General features: G+C 43.2%; 1 protein-coding gene across 12 annotated transcripts in view; it reads left to right on the top strand.

Annotated features, from left to right (window-relative positions):
• Rubcn (rubicon autophagy regulator) overlaps positions 1-15,094 on the top strand; it is a 60,433-nt gene that overhangs the window by 12,089 nt on the left and 33,250 nt on the right. For all 12 annotated transcript variants that reach the window (XM_075966268.1, XM_075966231.1, XM_075966249.1 and 9 more), the window contains exon 2: positions 10,465-10,618. In XM_075966268.1, the coding sequence (XP_075822383.1) occupies positions 10,580-10,618 (39 nt within the window). In that variant the 5' untranslated portion in view covers positions 10,465-10,579. The remainder of the gene's footprint in view (positions 1-10,464; positions 10,619-15,094) is intronic.

Raw genomic sequence — 15,094 nt, forward strand, 5'->3', positions numbered from 1 at the left:
TTCAGAGTCTGGGAGAAAGGACTGAGGTGCTGTAGTGAGATTTTATAGGCCAGACTCTATAGATAAGAGCAGGGGACAAGGTTGGTGCCCTGCCTTAAAACTTGTGGTGACAATCCAGACTGATATTATGAGGGTAATGTAAGAATTTCTGGGAGCTAAGGTTTTAGGTTATAATTGACCCAGCAAGGTTAAGAAAGGACAACTGTGGGTTAGGAGGAGAGGAGGGCCTGTGTGTGCAAAGCCACTGATTGCACTGGGTGTGGGCTTGTTGAAGGGATAGAAATTGTGTCCTTTGTCAGCCAGATCCCCACTGCCCTGAAAGGACCTCTGTCATTTACTTCTCATCTTCAGCCCCTTCGCTTCTTCCACACAATGCAAGTTTAAGTTTATGTGGAATTATCAGAAAGTCTTAGCTTCTAGAAATAAGGGCATTTAAGATTTTCTTTTCTTTTTTAATTTAAACAGTTACATATTTGTGTGTGTGTGTGCACGTGTGTGTGTGCACGTATGTGTGTGCACACGTGGAGGTTAGAGGACATCTTGGAGGAGGTGGTTCTCTCCGTCCACCATGCAGATGCTGTAACAGTTACATATTTGTATGTGTGTGTGCACGTGTGTGTGTGCACGTATGTGTGTGCACACGTGGAGGTTAGAGGACATCTTGGAGGAGGTGGTTCTCTCCGTCCACCATGCAGATGCTGTAACAGTTACATATTTGTATGTGTGTGTGCACGTGTGTGTGTGCACGTATGTGTGTGCACACGTAGAGGGAGGTTAGAGGACATCTTGGAGGAGGTGGTTCTCTCCGTCCACCATGCAGATGCTGAGACTAGAATCACGTTATCGGGCTTGATGGCAAACAGCTTTACACAGAGAGCTGTTTCACCAGCCCCAATTAGGATTAAAAAGCTTCTTTAGTGCTATGATCATTTGGACTTTGTAGACATGTGTCTCCTATTGGGGATTTGCTTTATTAACATCTGGTCTTAGGTTTGGGAGTGTAATTCATGGTAGAGCACTTGACAAGCATGCAGGCAGCCCTGAGTTCCATCCCCGGCATCACGAGAACAACAGAAGCAAGTCTTAACTTCTAAAGAGGATGCTGGAGCAGATACACAACAGAAATAATGGCAGAAGGGAGTCTTTCTTGACACTTGGAAATAGATTCAGATACAGTGATGATCTCCAGAGCAGATGGAGGCCAAAGACTAGAAGCAAAATAATTTACCTCAAAATATTCTCCGTGTAGAATTGAAAACTGCTTGAGTGAAGATACCCCTGCCTTGGTGTACTTTCTTGAGTACAAAGTGGTTGAACTGGAGTTTTTGCCTGAGGTCTATGAATGGTCTATACTAAATGAAACTGATTTTACTTCCCTTTTCAGCATTTTAGTTTCTGCTTTTGTATATTTGGCTATGTATTCTTCCTCCAGATGTCTGTGAAGTGTTTTCTGTAAATGATACCTTGTAGCTGCTAAGCAAGCATTAGGGTTATTTTGATTTTCCTGTGCTATTTCATGTGGAGCAGGCTGGGTCAGCTATGTTAAGTGTGGGTTTTCTCTCCTGTTTAGCTGGAGCTGCATTAATTCTTCATTACTTATTTGTTCTCTGCCAGGCACTGTCTTGACAGCATTGCGGATGTTAGTGTATTTAATGTCCTGACAGTTGTGTGAGGTACCTGCTGTAACATCACTTCCCAGAGGAGGAAGCGGGCACGGTGACAGACAGGATACGTAACTTGCTGTGTTATGCATGGATCTCTGGTAGAACTGAGACTCACACCAGTTACTTTTACTATCTATACTCTGCTGCTACCAAACATGATAACGTGACAAATGTACACAGTAATGTTAATTTTTGCCACCCTGTGCCTGTCGTTTAGGTGGGCAGGACAATTCCTTTGCAGGTATATTTTTTTTCTGTCAATTACTTTTCTAACTTCTTAACTAGAGTACTTTAAACTATTTCAGCAGTGGGACCCCCCCCCTCCGCCCCGTGCCCCACAGTCACTCACTCAAACTGTCCTTGTAGGGCTACTCTCTCTTGGTGGCTGATTAGTTCAGAATGTGTTTTCAGTGAAGCTTCATAGTACTGACACCCCCCTTAGTTCCAGATAGACACTGGTACATACATGCCTCGTGTGAGAATTGAGGCATTGTGGCTGAGCCCCTGCAAACATAACCTTTTCATGGTCACTATAACACACAGTTCAGAAAGTCATCTCGACGAGACGGCAGCTGTTTAAGCTTGAAGGACATACAGTTTCCCGGTGAGAGCAGTCGATAGTGAAATGTGCATAAGCTTTCCCCTTTGTTCTTATCTCAGTTAATAGCATTTTCTACTCAGTCAACCAAGCCACAGCCTCACCATGAAATTTCAGATTTCTCTTTTCATTTCTCATATCCAAAGCTTCAGCAGAATCCTAGCTTATGTGCTTGACTTGGCCATCTTACTAAGCCCTGCCTGTGTGAGGCAATGCTCTTCCCTGCTGGAAAATCGTAAGACTTAAGTAAAATGATGAGTGTGGTACACACCAGAGTCCAAGGGTTGTGCTCCTCGTCCAGCCTCCAGTTTCCGTGTGCTAGGTGTGTTGTCCACAGTTAGTACCCGCAGCAGTCTAACTTTTTCTCCCTATTTCCATGGCTCCCCTAGCTAAGTTGAGCAGATGGGAGATTGGGGTGTTGACTTAGCTCTTAACTTCACCCTAGAAGTACACTTACATAATAGGTCCTCTACTGTCTTCCATGTACCTCAACTACCTCATAGCAGATACTACTGTGCTTATCTTCCCCTAAAGTTTAAGTGCCAGTTGTTTGGGAGTTGTCTCTGAAGCTATGAGCTAAAACCACAGCCCTTCTATCATTGATTGAGCTGTTCCGTCTGCTCTGCCCAGTGCTCACTTGACTGTACAGTGGCCCACACCGGAGCAGAACTAGATAGTAAGGTGTACTTTAGTGACTCTGAACACACAGTGCGCCAAACCTTCCCTTTCTTTGTCCTCAGCCCTAGCATTTTCAATGTAGTCAACTAAACTGGAACCTCCCAGTAAAACTGGATACTTCCCTCTTCCCCATGTCCCTTATCCAAGCAGGCTCCAGTTTCTGTAAAGTCTTCAAGTCTTCCCTGGTATTTCCTTAAATTGGTTTTTTGGTTTTTTTGGTTTTTTTTTTTTTTTTTTTACATTTCCAGATAAAGGTTTATAGTTTCTTAAAAAAACGAAACAAAATAAACAAACAAACCAAATCCAGGTCATAGTATTGTTTTTAGGCGCAGCCAAACCTTGGTGCTGAAAGCCCGCTTTCTGCTCCTGTCTCTAAGCTGGGTCCTGGTTTGTTGCCTTTCCTCTCGAGGAGACTTTCTACAGGGAAACCTTAGCTGTTCCAAACCTGGCAGTCTCAAGAGCAGTAGCAGAAAGGATGCAGTCCGGCAGCTCCAGCGAAAGCAGGCGTTCAGGGGCCGGCCAGTGTCTGACATTAAGCACGTCGAGCACACTGCTCACTGGGGCCTGGACTGTGTGGGCCTTGTGACCAAAATAAGTGATAAAGGTTTTCACCAGGTCGTGGATTCCAGGCAGGCGCAGGTCACATGGCCCTTCGCAGTCACAATCTCACAGTGGAGATTATTCTAACAACCACTGAACTCATTGGCCTCTCTAAACGTTGTAGGTCTCCATACTGTTACTTACTTAATGCGTCAGAAACAAAGTCCCTACAGCGTTTGCCCAGGGATGTTCAGTGATTTCTTTCCCTTTGTAGTTTGGATATGCGGTGGAATTTCTTCAGCCGTAGTGAAATCCGAAGTTACGTTGTTTGTAGGAAAATGGATGCTGCTGAGGAGAATCATATAAGTTCGTCTCATAAGGTTAACTGTCTCATTGCCTCTCACTTTTCTCTCCTTATCCTTTATAGATACATAAGGTCATAAATGTACTGACGGCATGAAAATGGAGGTGAAACTGTCTGGGGAACCAAGGGGACAATGCGAGCGATGGGTTTGAGAGTAGTGTGCTCATAGTACATTATATACTTGCATGAAAATCGAATTGTAATATATAGAATTTAGCAATTAAAGGGAATAGAGAAAATAGAATATAGTCCAAACTCCTACACTAGTAGGAAGCTCCCAGTCATGGTTCATGACACTCAGTCCCTAGACTTTCCCAGCCTTCTCGCTCTGGCTTCTGTGCACTCCTGCGGTGTCTCTCTCCTCTTTGCCTGAAGAGTGTAATAATCATTCTTAACTGATCTCTGTCGAAGGCATTCCCGACCTGACTGGCCCTCTCCACCTCTCCATCACAACCGTCTCTTTCTCTGCATTCATTCACATTCCTCATCACTTTTGCCCTCCGTGCATTTCCTTTTCACCCTGACAAGGCCAAGGATTGATGGTGCATCAGGTCGGTGGTGAAGCAGGTGATCACGGGAGTTTTGAGCATTCTTCACTCTGTAGTTCAGTTGTTTGAATCACACACATCCCACTCCTGCCCTCCCCCACTCCCCTGCCTGCAGATGCACCCCTGCAGCCTTTAGGAAAGTGCCTCTGTCTGGATGAAGGGGAGGGAGGTCTGTCAGCTGATGGCAGTGCTGTGCCTCAGGGGCTTCACCGTGTCAACCCCCACAGCTCCTTATCAATTCTTCTCTGAGATAGAAGTTTTCTCTTTCACTTCTTCCTCATCTTTGCCACCCTTCCATTTTAGTTATCTTAATTAATTTATTTTGGTTTTATTATACAGGGTTTCTAGTTGGGTTTTTTTTTTTCACTCTTTGGGGGCCTACCACCCAGCTACCAATAAATACAGAGGCTTATTCTTTCTTATGAATGCCCAGCCTTAGCTTGGCTTGTTTCTTTTTTTTGTTTTGTTTTGTTTTTGAGACAGGGTTTCTCTGTAGCTTTGGAGTCTGTCCTGGAACTAGCTCTTGTAGCCCAGGCTGGCCTCGAACTCCCAGAGATCCACCTGCCTCTGCCTCCCAAGTGCTGGGATTAAAGGTATGCGCCACCACCACCTGGCAGTTTGGCTTGTTTCTAGCCAGCTTTTCTTAACTTAAATTATCCCATCTACCTTTTGTCTCTGGGCTTTTCCCTTTCTCCATTCTATTTACCTTTCTTTCCTTCCTTCTCGGTGGCTGGTTGTGTGGCTGGGTGGCTGTCCCTGCTGTTCTCCTCTCCTCCCTTTCTCACTCCTTTTTCTTCTCCTTTTTTCTCCTTCTATTTATTCTCTCTGCCTGGCAGCTCTGCCTATCCCTCTCCTGCCTAGCCGTTGGCTGGTCCACTCTCTATTAGACCAATCAGGTGTGTTAGGCAGGCACCACAGCTTCATAGTTAAACAAAGGCAACATGAAAGAATGCAACACACCTTTGCATCATTAAACAAATGTTCTGCAGCATAAAAGAATGTACCACATCTTAAACTAATATTTTACAACAGGGGTTTCTTTGTTGTAGCAATGACTGTCCAGCTCTTTAGACCAGGCTGGCCCCAAACTCACCTGTCTCTGCCTATAAAGTGCTGGGATTAAAGATCATTTCCTACAATGTTTTGTCAGCTTTTCTTCTTGATTATAGAACCTGCCTTAACAAAATGATTGGCACTAGCCACAGGTGGTGATTAAGATAGCAATTTTTAAGTTTTATGAGGAAGAATTATCTGTTGATAGCATAGGATAGGGGGATCCTAGCAAAGGAATTATAGTGAAGCAGATTATTTAAAATCTCTGACAAGTTGAGTTGGAGCCGAACCCAAATCCCTAAATAAGACGACGAGAGGAGAGATCATTCTAAGTGGACAGATCTGGTGAATGAAATGCCAGAAGTCAGAGTGAGGGTGCCATGCACGTGGTACAGAGTGTACTAAGTAGTCTTCAATGTATGGAGAGTGAGGAATCTAGCAGAAAGGTTAGTATTTAGATTGAGACCAAGCGATGGCCTCACTTGTGAACTCCACACTAAGGAGCCTGTATGTCAGCCATGGATATAGTTCCTAGTGTAAGGAATCCTCCTGCCTTTTGTTCAATCTGTTTATTGTTGGAATTCAATAATTCCAGTTTCATTCAAGTTTAGTATGTCTGGCGAGGCATTTGTCGAATAGGTATAAGTTATAAAGCTGTCTAGAGATAATGCTAATTTCTTTCTATATATCAAGATACTGCTATTAAAAGAACAGGGCCAGCTAATGGCTAGGTTCTCCTGCATACTCCGGAGTTAGGAGACTGTACAATAGGGCCAAATATGTTTTTACATAAGCATTGTATTTAAGAACCAGCATAAATATCTACTCACAAAATCTAAAAGTTAAATACTGTGTAATTAAAAACAAATTATATAGCCAAATATGGATAAATGTTAAATTAAGTATGGAATCTCTTGTTACCTCAGTGTCACCAATAATTCTCTTTTTAAAATTTTTTATTTATTTTAATTTGCTTTATTATTTATTTAGTATTTATTTTTATGTGTATTGTTTTTTTTTCTTGCATGTGTGTCTGTGTGAAAGCGTTGGAACTCCTGGAATTGCAACTACGGACAGGTGTGAGCTGCCATGTGGGTGCTGGGAATTGAACCCAGGTCCTCTGAAAGAGCATCCAGTGCTCAGTGACCGCTGAGCCATCTCTCCAGCTCAATTCTTTCTCTTTTATTTTGTGTCTTTCTGTACCTAGAGGAAGAACCAATTCTTTCTAGAAACTCTGGCTTTGAAAGTCCCAGGGGCTTGCCGAGTCAGAGTCCTTCAGCACGAGACACTTTTTGACATTTGATGTTTAAAAATGCTTTATGGTACTTTCCAGTTCTTGTTTTTAAATTGGTTCAGATAATTGCTTCTTTTTTAAAAATTTTGTTATTTTTATTTTATGTGTATGAATGTTTATTTGCATGTGTATGTGTGCACCCTCAGAGGCTAGAAGAGGGTGTTGGATCCCCTGGAATTGGAGTCACAGACAATTGTGAGCCATCATTTGAGTGATGGGAACTGAGTCCAAGTCCTCTGGACATGCTCCTAACCACTGAGCCAACCGTGGAGCCTTTATTAGTTGCTAATCTCAGAAAAAGGCTTAACAACTCCTCTCCTTCGTGGTCCCCTCATATTACCAAAGGAATACTGTAGCATGTTTTATTTTTTAGTATTTTCACATTGAGATCAGTTCTCTCTCTCATGCTATCATAGCTTTGGAAAGTCTTTCTGATGAAAATTTCTTTCTTTTTTGGTGTTCTATCATGTTGATGTCGTATCCCACCCTCCATTTCAGGGATCAGATCACTGCTTGGCTTGGTACAGTTTGACCTCTAACTGTGGTCTCAGAGTGTGTCTGTCCTGGTTGAATGGCATGCTGTGAAAGGACAGGCTAGAGTAGTTTCCTTCTGCTTCTTAGAAGGGTGGGGGGGTAACTCAGTAGATGAAGGTGTTGCCCTAGTGCCCATGTTAAAAACAAGCAAACGAACAACAAAGCCAGGTATGTGTTTGTAACCAGTGAGAAACCGTGTTTCAGAAAACAAGTGTAGGGCTCCTAAAGACCAACAGCTGGGGTTGACCTCTGGCCTGCATGTGTACCTGTACAAATAAACACACACACGCGCGCGCGCGCGCGCACACACACGCTGGGGGGGCAGCAGCACTTGATTCTCCACAGTGGTCTCTTTGCTTACATCTAAAGCTATTTATTTAATTTATTTATTTATTGAGACAAGGTTTCTCTGTAGCTTTGGAGCCTCTCCTGGAACTAGCTCTTGTAGACCAGGCTGGCCTTGAACTCACAGAGATCCACTTGCTTCTGCCTTCTGAGTGCTGGGATTAAAGGTGTGTGCCACCACCTCCTGGCTTCAAGTTGATTTAATATCTCAACCCTCTGAAAATATTTCTGTCATTAAGATAGAGAACACTAAAAGGCATACTCTAACTATGTAAATACAAAATTTTCAGGCTTATCATTCTCCCAAATGAGCATTTACAAAGCACAGAGCGCCTGGGATACCGCAGTAAAGCCACGTTTCTTTGTCATTTGGCATCTCAGGGACACTTTCTTGTGGGAAAGGATGATTCCTTAGCTTTGTCCAGAGGATATTATTGGTAGATCAGAGGTTCTAGGACTTCCATGTTCTTTGTAGAATTTTGGGAGCAAAGAATGCTGTCTACTTCGTAATATTCTTTAAGAAGTTAATGCCGTATTGACCCAGGATGAATCAGAACACAGGTATGCAGCCTCTTGCCGAGCTACACCAGCTGTTAGACCTGTAAGGCTTGATTGTAGTTTGTTGGAATGTGAACACCTCGTCCGTCAAAGTAGACCAGAGGTTGATTAACCCTGCTGGAACATAGGATGCAGTCAGTGAGCAGCAATTGGAGTCAGCCTCTAGAGTGGTAGTTTCTCAGTATAAACATAAATGGCATTTTGAGTGATTACTTTAGTTCAGTGGGCAGTTTACGACTGGTATAGAAATACAAGAGAAGTCTGGTGACTCAATATTTTTGTTTTTGAGACAGAGTTTTTCTCTGTCTGGAACTCTCTTTGTAATACAGGCTGGCCTTGAGTTTATGGCAATCTTCCTGTTGAAGCCTTCCGAGTGCTGGGATTTTAAGTGTGAACCACTATGCCCAGCTGGTGATTCAGATATTTAATAAGGAAAAGAAAACCTGAATGTCTTCCAGTTCAAACAAATTCTTGTTCACAAGGCCTTCAAAGCAAAAAGCCCAATCCTCTTGACCCTCCCTTTATGGCTGAGTCTCCACCCCGTTCTGTCACTCATTTTCTCTATGGCTGAGTCTCCACCCCGTTCTGTCACTCATTTTCTCTATGGCTGAGTCTCCACCCCGTTCTGTCACTCATTTTCTCTATGGCTGAGTCTCCACCCCATTCTGTCACTCATTTCTCTATGGCTGAGTCTCCACCCCATTCTGTCACTCATTTTATTTATGGGTTCTACTTATCTGCCTTTACTCATCCACTCTTCTAAAATTGCTCAGAAAATACACAAAAGATTAGTTTTGTATTGATGGAAAGGATTATAATTCAGGATCCATCCTCTGCTGGTATTTATATGATATAAAATCGTTATGATAAAGTTTCCTGAGGAAATCTTTCTTATTTCCTGTGATCGCCATGAAAAGAGGAAAGAGCGGTAGTCTAATAATGGAAAGAAAGATAATGTGGCCAAGAGTGACGCATCTTCTCCGTGTGCTTCCCTTGTCCAGTTTGATCAGTGCATTCGGGTCCCGCATTCTATTGCACTTGGTGTTGAGTTTTGCTGGTTAAAAGCTGTGCAGAGAAATTGCTAGGGATTAAGAGGAATCTGAAAGATGATCAGGGCAGCAATTTTCTGATTTCACAGTGAAGTACATCAAATAGTCTAGGAGAACAAGGTGACAGCTGGCTGGTCTGGGGACGTGTCTTAAAATGACTTCAATGCAAACTTAAAACCTCTTTTGTTTCAGTGTTCACTTAAAAATCATGGAGGCAAAAAGTATTATGGTTGGCTTGGGGTGTTTAGTACCAACAAACAAGTTGGTAGAGTGTTTTGTCTAGCATAAGAAAGCTCTGGGTTCGATCCCTAGCACTTCACAACATCAGAGCCTATGGCACACACCTGTGATGTCGGCATTTGGGAGGGTATGGCAGTAGGACCACAAATTCAAAGTTATCCACAGCTACCAAGTAAGGTCAGGGGAAGCCTAGAATACACGAGACCCTCAAATGACAAGTAGTTTGTGTCCTTACCTGTCATGTTTGCTTGTAAGTGTTTGTATGTATCTGTCCTTTGCTGTAATTCACCTAGTGCTAGGGAATACAGTAAAGAAGAAGCAGGGTGGTTGGATTTATATCATAAAAGATGCCTGATTTGGGACTGGAGAGGTGGATCCGTGGAAAGTAGCACTTCCTGTTCTTCTAGTAGACCTGGGCCTTCATGGCAACTCACAACCATCTATAACTCCAGTGTCAGGGGATCCAGTGGCCTCTACTATCATCAGGCCTGATATGGTCACAGACAAGTATGTAGGCAAAACATCCATACAAATGAAAGTACAATAAAAAGAAAAGATTTCTGATTGTGGGTGGGTGTTCTCCTCTTTTCCCTTTGTATTATCATTGTTCAGAAATAGTTCTTTTATTTCATTTTGTTGTTTTTCAAGACCAGGTTTCTCTGGGTAGCTCCAGCTGTCCTGGAACTCGCTCTGTAGACCAGGCTAACCTGGAACTCAAGATCCGCCTTCCTCTGCCTCCCAAATTCTGGGATTAAAGGTGTGTGCCACCACTGCCTAGCTCAGAAATGGCTCTTAATGGGTTGCACTCCTAAAATCACAAATAGCCATGATATGCCATGTAAGTGTAAGGGCTCAAGTCTTTATAACTATAGTACTCTCAGATGGAGCCTTATGTTGAAGAGAAAAATGAATGGAAGAGAGAATGTCAGGCAGGAGACACTGACATGTATAATGAAGGTCAGGTTCAGCAAACTTAACTAACCATTGGTATGATTTCAGGAGAGAGCATTGGCAGTTGCTGGGTAATTTGAAGACTACTGTGGAGGGTTTGGTGTCAGCCAACTGCCCCAATGTCTGGTCCAAGTATGGTGGCCTGGAGCGGCTTTGCAGGGACATGCAGAACATTCTATATCATGGGCTCATCCATGACCAGGTATGTAGAATTAATTTTCCCCCTATCTAATTGGCTAAATCTCTTGGAAAACAGTTGCATGAAGGTGGTTGGCAGAGAAAAGGTGAAGCCCACTGGTTTATGTGAGATCCTAAGTATAGAACTGACCGCATGTGTTTGCATGCTTGTGTACATGTGCAGAAAGGCCCACCCCCACCCCCATCTCTCTCCCTCAGTGCCGCCATAGATGCCAGAGGAATGAATAAACCGCCAGGACAGGCAGCACAGCAGCAAGAGGTTAGGTCAGTTTGGTTCCTGTTGATTCCATAACAAAGATGAATTTACTGACTAGTTACAGATTTATTATCTTTCAGCTCTTGAGGTTAGAATTCTCAAATAAGTTTCATTAGACTCAAGCCAGGGTGTCTGCTGTGCTGCACTCCTAGAAAGTGCTAAATGTTCCTTCTCTCCTTGTCCTTTTCAGCTTCTGGCTGTTTCCCTCGAATTCTGCCCAGTCTTTGTTGTTGCTGTTAAAGTGACTATTTTTAATTTTTATTGATTTATTTTTAAGTTTATGGGTGTTTGCCTGAATGTATGTCTGTATGCTGCATGCATGGCTGGTGCCCTCAGAGACCACAGGAGGGCATCGGATCACCTGGGACTGGAGTTACAGATGCTTGGAAGCGGACATATGGGTGCTAGGGTTAAGCCCAGGTCCTCTGGAAGAGCAACTATGCTCTTAACCACTGAGCCATCTCTCCAGCCCCTAGAAGACCATTTTTATCATCAACCATAACCAGGAAGATTTTCCTCTCCCTTAATTTTAGTCTTCTTTTAGCACCATGCTTTTGATCTGGGGCTGGAGCCCAGTGGTGGTAAAGCAATTGCTGTGTGTGCAGGGTTCAAGCCCCAGCACTGAAGTCACTTACTCAGTTAATCAGTAAATAGAAAAACCATGCTTTCTCTCCAAGCCCCCCACCCAATGTGGAATATTGGAATATGGAATAAAGCTGATGCAAAATATGTACAGTCTCTTTCATCCAGGAAATGTTTCTGCTTAGTAAGAAACTGAAATTCCATGTGGTCAATTATTCTGTACTTGGAAGGCTTTGGCCTAGAGACCAGAGATAGATCATTGGGCTTGATGAGTTTGCGTAATTAGAATTAATGTTTCTTGTTTGATCCAAAACCATCCTTTCTTCCTCTGACTCTGGTGTTGCAAGGAGGTGGGGGGGGGGGTTGTTCTGTCCCAGCCACCCGGCTAGCTTACACCTGAAATAATCACACAGAAACTGTATTCATTTAAACACTGCCTGGCCCATTAGCTCTAACTTCTTTATTGGCTACTTCTTAATTTAACCCATTTCTATTAAATCTGTGTATCACGACGTGACTGTGCCTTACCGGCAAGATTCTAACCAGCGTCCATCTCAGGCAGGAAAACCATGGCTTCTGTCTCTCTGCCCTTCTTTCCAGCATTCAGTTCTGTCTACTCCACCTACCTAAGTTCTGCCCTATCAAAAGCCAAGGCAGTTTCTTTATTCAACCAATGAAAGCAACACATAAACAGAAGGACCTCCTACACCACTCTGGATTGCCTTAAATTTAGACTTTTGTTGTTACTTTAATTTAAAACAGGGTAAAAAAAAAATTGTATACTATCCTGGCAGGACTAGCCAGGACCCGTTCTTGAAATAACAGGAAGACGGCATGAATATTAATAGTGCTGGCATTACCTAGCCAGCCCAGATGGCATCTCTCCCTCTCGGACCGTTTTTTTAAACTATAGCAGTGAGTATCAGTGGATACGATTGAGTTGTTTGGGTTTCTTCTTTGAAAGCAACCTAGGACACATCTGAGGAGTAATTTAAAAGCTTCAGGATATGCTTTGGACATTACTTTGTAGATAACTGTTTAAGGTTTCTGAGTGGTAGTTTTTTAAAGATTTATTTATAATTTTACATGTATGGGCATTCTGCCTGCATGTATGTCTGCACCATGTATGTTCAGTGCACTCAGAGGCTAGGCGATGGCAGCAGCTCTCCCCTTTCAATTTTCTTTCTTATTTTTGTTGTTTCTGTAATTTAAAATTTTTTTGTTTCAATTTTTAGCATACATTTTATTTATTCTTTTGACAGTTTTTACATGTATACAGTGTGTCTTGGTGCTATCCACCACTGTCTTGCCATTCTCATCTCGCACTCTACTGGCTACTCCCCGACAGACAGCACAGGCCCCCACTTCCATGTCTTCCCCTTCTGTATGTTAGTTTGTTCTTATAACCCACTGAGTCCAGTTAATGCTGCCTGCTGGGATTTTGGCTTATCTTGTTGGCCTGACCCTGCACAGGTAACTGCAGCCTCAAATGAGCTCACTGCAACTGCCCTGTCCAGAAGACGCCATCTCACATGCTCCTCTCCATCCTCGGGTTTTCACCCTCCTCCTACCTCTTCCTCAATGTTCTCTGAGCCATGGTGCCAGTAAGAGGGGGTGGTGATTTAGTCATCCTGTTTAGAGCTGTGTGTCAGCTTTCTGCCCAGAAGAAATCCTCGACTCTACTCTCCTAGCCCCGACTTCTCTTGAACTTTAGACCCAGAGAATCTAAAGACTTTTCTTCTGGGATAGCCATAAGGTATCTTGAACTCCAAAGCAGAGTTGGACCAAATACTTACCGAAAGGTAGGAATCCCAATCTCTGGCCAGCCAACCTAACCAGTTTGACCAGGTCACGGCCAGTAAGAAACCCTGTCTCAAAAAATAAGGTGGACAGTACTTGAGGGATGACACCCAAGGCTGTTTTCTGGCCTCATGCATGTACGCCTGCACATACACAAATTCAGGCCTCACTAGTGCACACATAATTAAGGGCTCTCAATCACTCATCTGCCCTTGCCAGGGACTACTATTCTTCCCAGGAAGTGTAGCAGGCTTTCCTGGACTGCCAGCCTCCAAATCATGACACAGAGACTTATTATTAGCTATAAATGCTCAGCCTTATCTTATGCTTGTCCCACTACCTTTTATAAATTAATTTAACCTGTTTCTCTTAATCTTTTTGCCTCGGGGCTTTTTTCCTTTCTTTCATTCTGTATGTCCTACTTTTCCTGCTTCTATGTCTGGCTGACTGGCCCCTGGCGTCTTCCTCTCCTTCTCCCTCTCCTCTCTCTGGAGCCTAGATTCCTCCACCTATTGTTTCCTTTGCCCGCCAGACCCACCTACTGTCTAGCTATTGGCCATTCAGCTTTTTATTAGACCAATCAGGTTCCTAGGCGCCCAAGGTAAAACAAATGCAACACATCTTTACATAGTCAAACAAATAATCTGGACCATAAGCAATTGTAACACATCATTGCCTAGTTGAACAAACATTCCACAGCAAGGAAGTCCTTTTTATCAGAGCTATGTTTCTCTTCTCTCATTTGCATTTATTTTCTGCTGGCTGTCACACTGGAAAATATCGGATTGGCATCAAAGGACTTAGTATGTTGCCCTCTGTTCTAAAAGTAGGGCTCTAGCCGGGCGATGGTGGCGCACGCCTTTAATCCCAGCACTCGGGAGGCAGAGGCAGGCGAATCTCTGTGAGTTCGAGACCAGCCTGGTCTACAGAGCTAGTTCCAGGACAGGCTCCAAAGCCACAGGGAAACCCTGTCTCGAAAAACCAAAAAAAAAATAAATAAATAAATAAATAAATAAATAAATAAATAAATAAAAAAGTAGGGCTCTGTTGCCCCTGAACAGCAGCTTTGGGCCTGTTGGAAAGTCTTAGAATTCACTGGAAAAGTTGGCTTAGTAACTCAAGGTCAATTCTCCTTTGACTGTGTAAGTTCAATACTGTTGGCCACCATCATTTCTTGATGCCATGGAAGCATTGTCCTATGTGTGACTGGTCTTCAGTTTCTATCCCTGGACTGTCTTCTTGGCTCACACATTTAAAAATGATTGTATTTATTTATTTTGGGGGTACATGCATGGTGAATCAGAGGCCAGCTTGCAGGAGTCTGTTCCTTCCATCATGTGGGTCCTGGTATTGAACACAGGGCATTAGGCTTGGCAGGGACCTTTACCTCCCTTGTCCTTTACAGATCTTTGAATGGATCTTTAAAGACGGAATCATTCTGTATTCTTGACGCAGTCTCAGTCTTACCCATGCATCTGTAACCCCCAGCTCAGATCTCAGCTCTGAGTTCTAGGCCTAGACCAGCTGTCTCCTCTATTTTATCATCTGGCTGGCTCTCTTTCCTACCCAACAAGCACAGCCAAAACTGAATATATTTTCTCCCAGGAGACTGCCTTTCATCTTGGTGTTTTTATGCTAATTTGAAGTATTGAACTACCCAGTGTTCCATTCAGAAATTTGGGATTCATGCCAAAATGTTTTGTTAAAAACAAAGTACAAGTTTCCCAGGCTGGTGACAAAATAGCCACCAGGTTAGGTTAGTAGTGCTGCCGTTCCGTAGTGAGAGCTTGATAACAGAAGTTCTTTCTTGGCCCTGTTACTAATTTTACATCGTCACATAGT

The sequence above is a fragment of the Microtus pennsylvanicus genome, chromosome 1 (assembly GCF_037038515.1).
Source record: "Microtus pennsylvanicus isolate mMicPen1 chromosome 1, mMicPen1.hap1, whole genome shotgun sequence".
NCBI lineage: Eukaryota > Metazoa > Chordata > Mammalia > Rodentia > Cricetidae > Microtus > Microtus pennsylvanicus.